Here is a 6,787-nt window from a genome sequence, read left to right as displayed (position 1 = left end):
AGAAGTGACCGGAGACACTGACTCCCAGATGGAAAGATGGGACAAATATGTTCTGTGGAAGCAGTCAGGGGGAGGAAAGGCATCCTTCATCTTTGCTTTCTGACAACTAGAATCACTACAGGGTATGGTTTCCCTACAACAAGTAGCTTGCTTAGCAAGTGTGCATGGGAGTGCTGCCTTGCTGTCACCCACTGGAAACTCCATAATTATGAATGCTATGATTTATTAGGCCTCAAGCAATAATTATTAATTACCTTACTTTTAGCAAATGCAGTTATGTTCTTGTGTTTTGGCAGTATCTTTTCCTACTCGGAATATACTTTGGCAGTTTACTTTGAAATTCATCTTTCACAAGCATTTGTGCCAGTGAAACATGAGCGTGTGCATTGAATACTAACACAAAAAGGGGTGTGAAGCATACATTTTTTGAAAATTTTTTTACTCATTAGCCAGATACGTAATTCATACTCATTCAAACACCGAGGCACTAGTCCATAATTCAATGAGAATCCCCGGAAGAAAATAATGGAAGGGCTACAAAATGCCACATAAATATCCTTATTTCAAAATTATGCATAGAAAAGAACAAGACTCATGTCTCCACGTTTTTTTTTTCATCACCACGAAGCTTCCTGGATCTGCAAACATCTCTTCATCTTGTTTTCCTTGGGTTGCCTTCAGCCTGCTTTGTGGAGATGTAGACAATTTTATTCTGTCTCCTTATCATCAGCTCCTGCTTCTCCTCACGTTGTGGCAAAGAAGTTGATCCACCTGTCCTCCTGGTGCTGGCTGCCCCCTTCTACCTCTGCACCCTTTATTAACATTGCAACCACCCAGTGCAGGAAGGATTAAATACTTCTCAGATAAGGGTTTATTGTGTTAAAGAATAAATTTGCTCATATCAGGTGCTTTCACAGGTGCCCTGCTCTATGCTATCAGCTTTGGAAAAGGCATCTTAAGAGTGTGAAAAACACAGTTTCTCTGCAATTTTTCCCTTAGTTATAGCAAAAAAAAAAAAAAAAAAAAAAAGAAAAGAAATACAAAGGAAAAAAACCCCTAAATGACCACAAAAACAAACAAAGCAGTTTTGTACTGGTGGTATCCTGATAAGTGATAGAATAGAGTCCAGTGGAAAATTGCTTCCCACGTGCATGGATGCCGGGCGCTGCGGGGACCCAGGGCTCTGGGTGATGCTGTCCTCTCTGTGTCGCTGCTCTCTTCCTGGGGCAAGCTTCTGCTTCTCTTTCTGACTGAGCGCCGTTTACAACAGGAATAACTACTTGCTAATTAGGGGCTATATCTATTAATTGCCTGTTTGTTAGAGCACGACTGAGCAGCCAGCCGCTCTTTGGGCCATAGTTTTTGATTATTTTTTTTAAATTACATTTTTATCCAGGGAGTGACCTGTTCACACGACAGCTCAGTGCCTGCCGGGTCCCGCACCCCTCCCTGGACAGCTGTGGATGGGAGCCCGCGGGGCAGCGCGCCGAGCCCACGCGTGGCCGCGGCGGGGGCGCGCAGGGGCCAGCCCCGAGGAAAGCCGGAGAGGAGTCGCTGTCGCTAAGGGACACCCGCACCAGCCCGGCCCGGGAGCCCCAGCTGAGCCAGCGCTGGGCTGGAGCCGAGCCGGAGCCCGGCTCCCGGGAGCAGAACGCGCCGCTGAGAGGGATTTCCACGGCGCTGGCTCATTGCTACGGACCCGGGACAGGCACGGGTGGGCTCGCCAGCTAGGGGGCGAGCAGATCTGGGCTTCCCAGAAGCAGCGTTTTATCTCCCTAGCAAAGCAGACGGAGATAGAGATGCTAAAGCAGGGCCCCGCGTAGCCCGCGCTGCCGGTGGTGATGCTCGGGGTCGGTCAGCATCCTCCTCCTCCTCCTTCCTCTCTCCCGGGCCCTACGCGGGGGCGCAGGAGCGGGGCATGCACAGATTCCCCGCGGCCCGGGCCGGCAGCCACGCACCGGGCTGGCCCCGCACAGCCCCCCCGCTCCCCAGCAGCATGCACCAGGCAGCCCCGCCAGCTGCAACCTACCTGGGGGACCCCAAAAACTCTGCTGGCACCAGCGAGCACCAGCACGGGAGGCACCCCGGAAACCTGCGCTGTCCCCCAGCCCTTGCCACCTCACTCAGGCGCCAGCCGGGAGAAGCCGACCTTGCCGCGAGGGTCCTGAGGATGAGAGAGAGCACCCCGGACTGACAATCGGGCTCCCGCCCGAAGCAAGTCCCTCTTTCTCCCATCCCTGCGGGCTTGTCCATAATTGGGCCGGGGCGAGGCGCGGGGAAGCTCGCGGAATTGGGCAGGAGGCAGGGCTCTCCCAGCACGCCCGCTTTAATTAGCTCTTTTTTTTTTTTTTTTTTTTTTTGGTAAAGGGTAATGAAATGGTGAAGAGGGTGGGGGGAATGGGGGGAAAACCTGGAAAGCCAACAGAGTAGAAAATCAGGCGCGGCTGGCAGAGCCACAGGCAGGAGGGAGGGAGGGAGGGAGGCGGCCTCGGGCCAGCCCCGCCGGCGGGCGCGGGAAGCCCGGGACGCCCCGTCGGGGCCGCCTGGCGATCCCGGAGCGGCGGCGATCCCGGCAACTTCTGCGGGAGATTTTGGCGCTTCAGGAAACAGGGGTGGAGCAGAGACCTCCCAAGCGGTTTCCAGCTGGCAGGAGTAGCTCAACTTTGTCCGTCTTCTTGTCCCTCATTGCCGGCTACCTTCCAGTTGCAGCCCGTTAGTTCCCACTAGGAGCTCCGGCAGCCGTCGAGGGAGAGAGACACGGGCCCCTGTGCAGCTGCAAATCCTCTGCGAGGCGGGCGGAGCAGGCAAGCACGGAGGCGACGCACCCACACGAGGCTGGCACACAACATCAGGGAAAGTTTTGAAGGGCGAAGGACCTGGCAGGCTGGGGAGGAGGCGAGGAGTGCCGGGCTGAGCTGCAGGCGCTGCGAGGGTGCGTGGTCTCTCTGCTCCTCGGCTGCTTCTCCCTTCAGGCTGGTTGGGGCGGTGCAGTGCAGCTGGGCGAGCTCTTGGGAGCCGCTTTAAAAAAAAAAAAAAAAAAAAAAAAAATCCTTCCTGGATTTGATTAATTACAACAATCCCCTCCTCAGAAGATCTGGAAAAGAGGAGCGAGAATCACCTATCCCTTCCTCCGCCTTTCAGCAGCTGGCTCCTACCCCCCACCCTCGCTTCCCCCCTTTTTCTCCACCTCCTTCTCCTTCTCCCCGTCCGCTCCGGGGGCTGCGGCCAGAGCCTCGTCAGGAGGAGGGAGGGTGAGGACTCACTCAAGTTGGCCCCAGTTGGCAGCACTTGGGGCAGCGCGGGACCGGGGCAGCGCTCGGCAGCTCCCGCGGAACAAAGGAGCCCGGGCTGGCCCGGGTCCCGCTCCCGCCCTGCCCGGTGCCGGCCCGGTGCCCCCGGGCTGGCCTTTCCCCGTACCCCGAGTGCGGGTGCGGCCGCCTGTTCGCCTGGAGATCCTCGAGCAACCTGGAGAGGGGAAGCGGGAAGTGGTACTCCGCGTTTCTGCCCTCCTGCCTGCTTCTCTCGCTCTCTCCCTCCCTTCTTTCTTTATTTCTTTCTTTTTTTTTTTTTTTTCCTATCTCCTAAATTTTAAATTTTACCCCCAGGTGGCCCCTGTGTGGGGGGTCCCTTGCTCCGCCCGAGGGGCGCCGGTGCCCGGCGCGGAGCGGGGCGCATGGGGCGGCGTTTCGGGAGGCTTTCGGCTGCTCCTCGCTCCCCCGCCGGATGCTGCCTGAGCTGTTTTGGCTGTTTTTCTTCGCCGGCGATGAAGGCTCTGCCTTGAAGATGGACATGATCTGTATTTTATTCCTGTCTCTGGTGCCGGTGTACAGCAGGGGACAAGGGGTGTACGGTAAGAGACGCTGTCGCTGTTTGCGAGGGAGGGGTGGGGGGCGAGGGCGCAGACGGCGGCGGTGGGATCAAAGTTAAAAAGCACCTGCAGGAGAAAGTAAATGATGCCGCCGAACCTCGCCTCAGCCTGAGCGGAGAGACTGACGCAGCAATAGGGCTTCCAGCGCCTGCAGCTACTTCATAATTTCTCGCCGTAACCTCTGGCCGCCTCCCATGTACGAGTGGCCGCGATGGCACGGAGGGAGCGCCGGTGGGACCGCCGCGGGGAGCGGCTGCCGGAGCCCCGGCCCTGCCTCCCCGTCCCTCCCGCCGCGCCGGGGGACGCCGCGCTGCTCCGGCGGGGGCGGCCCTGGGAGCGCCTCGAGTTGCCTTGTCTTTGGGGCAGGGGGAGCACGGAGGGTCCCTTCTCGGCGATGCGCTCGCAGGTTCCTTTCTCTCAGGAGCACGGGAAGCAGGGAGAAGGGCGTGCGGGCTGCTCCCTCTCGTTCCCGGCGTGCCGGGGGCTGCTCGCTCTCGTTCCCGGCCTGCCGGGGGCTGCCCGCTCTCGTTCCCGGCCTGCCGGGGGCTGCCCGCTCCCGCCGCCGGCACGGCTCCGCCCGGCTCGGCTCGCCACGGCCGGGCTGCCCGGGTGGGGGCGAGGCGAGGCCGGTTTTGCACCCTGTGGAACTTCGCGGCTGATTTTCTTCTGAAGGTGATGGAGATGGGTGGATGGTGGTCTGTGGCAGGGATGATGCCGAGCTGCTTGATTTTTTTCCCCCCCTTTTTTACTATTATTATTTTTGCATTTACGGAGCTTACTTCCTCTCCGTGTTTGCAGGCAGGGTGGCGAATGGCGAGCTCGGGTGGTCTCCTCGGGAGAGGTTCGGCTCCCGCAGCCCCTCAGTGCGAGGGCAGAGGCGGGGGATGACGCCCGTGCCGCCGAGCACAAGCCCCGGGCTGAGGGAACAGCCCGGGTTTACTTTAGCCAGACGTGCAGCCCCCCTTTCCCTCTCCCAGCCCCCCCTGAATTCTTGCTTTACAAGATCTGCATTTCCAATACACTGGGAAAAAATAAATAAAAGCAACCCACAAGACTTGTCTCTCATAACAAGCCGGCTTTATCTTGGCTTACAACTCAGTTGTGCGTTGCTGTTAAGTCCTCCTGGAAGGCATGCCGCTGCCTCTAACAAGCCAAGCTCTCTGAGCTCTGAAGAGAGACCCCAGTGAGAGAGTCCAGCCCCCCCGCTCCCTCTTTTTTAACAGCACGCAGCCAGTCTCTTGTGTGAGCTCTGGCAAAGATCAGTTCAGTCTCACTGACTATGGGTAAGTCTTTGTAGGTCACTTTTTAATGATGTATTTCTTTAATGGAAACAATTCCTCCTTTCTCCTTGAAGACTGGGATGTTAATTTGAGTTTGGGTCTGTTTTGTAAAATAACCATTTTAAATAGAGAGTGTTCAGCTTCCTTTATTTTTTTCTTTCTTCTTCTCAGTATTTGTGTTTTGTTCTCCCAGTCTGTATATCCAGACAAAAATTCTATGATCCTTGAAACGCTGGAAAGATGAGGAATAGAATGAGTTTGTGGTACAGAAACCTGGTCAAGGCATGTAATTTTATCTTTTAAAACAGGTAATCTGCTTCTAGCTGAACTTTTATTATTTCACATCAGTGTTTTTGCTGTCAGCTGCTGTAGAATGGACTCACTGCCTAGGATTGTAGCAAAAGGGACAGAGCTTAAAACCAGGTTTGCTTGAATGTGCTTTAGAGTGTTGTCTGTTGTATTTTTTCATACACTTCAGTGAACTTGCATTTGACAGAGTTGCTACTATTAGATCTCTAGAATAACTTACTGATGTTTTTGTTTTTTTCTCTCAGAGAGAGATTGAAGAAGCTGTGTACAAAAGAAAGCACAGATGCACACATACACTGAGATGAAGGCATCCTTTTAAGCCAAAATGGTCCACTATTTCTATCTGTTCTCTTACTTAACTCCACAAAGGGGAAATCTAGTGTCTCCCTTCCTCTTCCCACCCCTGCCTCTTCAAACTGTGGAACAACAGGAGCGTTAATGCGCAGTTGTCGCGGAGTGCAGCCCAGAGCAGTGTCTCGTGGAATCAGCACGCTGCAAACTTGGACGGTGACTAATAGTTCTCATATTGTCCTCACCAATTCTGCCTTCAGTCCACTACCCTGGGCCGATTCCATGCCTTCTGCAGCCAGCACTGTTTCTTTGGATGTGAGGTTGCTGTTGCTGATGGCTCAAGCAGAGCTGCATTAATATTGTTATATGTGCAAGGATAAATAAAAAGCAGGATTAGAAATTAGTCCCACTGCCCCCCCTCTACTTGGGTTTTTCCTCTGTATTGGTCTCTTGCCATAGCTTTAAGCTGTACTTCAGCATTCTGTGTTGTGAATGTCAATCTCATGTGGCACCTAATGTAAAAATTATGGGAACTCGTGTGTCACGGTTCAGATCTCTTTTCCTGCCTTTGCCTATTGGCAGTGGAGAATGGGGGAGGCATCTATATGGGTCTATAAATATATTTTACTTTAGCAAATCTCCTGAGATTAAATCAGATTAAACAAGATAAAGTATCCATGTGATGTACCCTTTAAATAATACACCCACATGGATGCACACAAAAGACCTCTGTCTGGGAAAGCAGAGTCGTTGGAGAGGTTTATTGAGATGAATGGTATAAATAAAATGTGGATAAGGGGGGTTCTGGGAAAGAAGCATTTGCAATTGAGGTGCAATTTAATTAGGAGTCAAGGTGCTTTTTGCCTGCTACCTGAAGAGGCTTGTTATATAAATTGGCATTTGTTGTAATGACTGAAGTGTGTCTGAAACCCTCTTCTCATTAGCTGATCCCATTCTTTCAGCCTTGTTTGTTGCAGTGAGACAAGGCTGGCCTGATGGGGAAGGCAATTCAGCAGGCTGCCAAGAGGCAACTTTTATC

At 53.8% G+C, this 6,787-nt stretch overlaps 1 protein-coding gene across 1 annotated transcript in view; it reads left to right on the top strand.

Moving 5' to 3' along the window:
* Positions 1 to 3,675: 3,675 nt before the first annotated feature.
* MDGA1 (MAM domain containing glycosylphosphatidylinositol anchor 1) overlaps positions 3,676 to 6,787 on the top strand; it is a 147,783-nt gene continuing 144,671 nt past the window's right edge. The window contains exon 1 of the mRNA XM_063152001.1: positions 3,676 to 3,850. Coding sequence (XP_063008071.1) covers positions 3,724 to 3,850 — 127 coding nt within the window. The 5' untranslated portion in view covers positions 3,676 to 3,723. The remainder of the gene's footprint in view (positions 3,851 to 6,787) is intronic.

This window comes from Melospiza melodia, chromosome 3 (assembly GCF_035770615.1).
Source record: "Melospiza melodia melodia isolate bMelMel2 chromosome 3, bMelMel2.pri, whole genome shotgun sequence".
Taxonomy (NCBI): domain Eukaryota; kingdom Metazoa; phylum Chordata; class Aves; order Passeriformes; family Passerellidae; genus Melospiza; species Melospiza melodia.
This window is presented reverse-complemented; position numbering and strand designations above follow the sequence as displayed.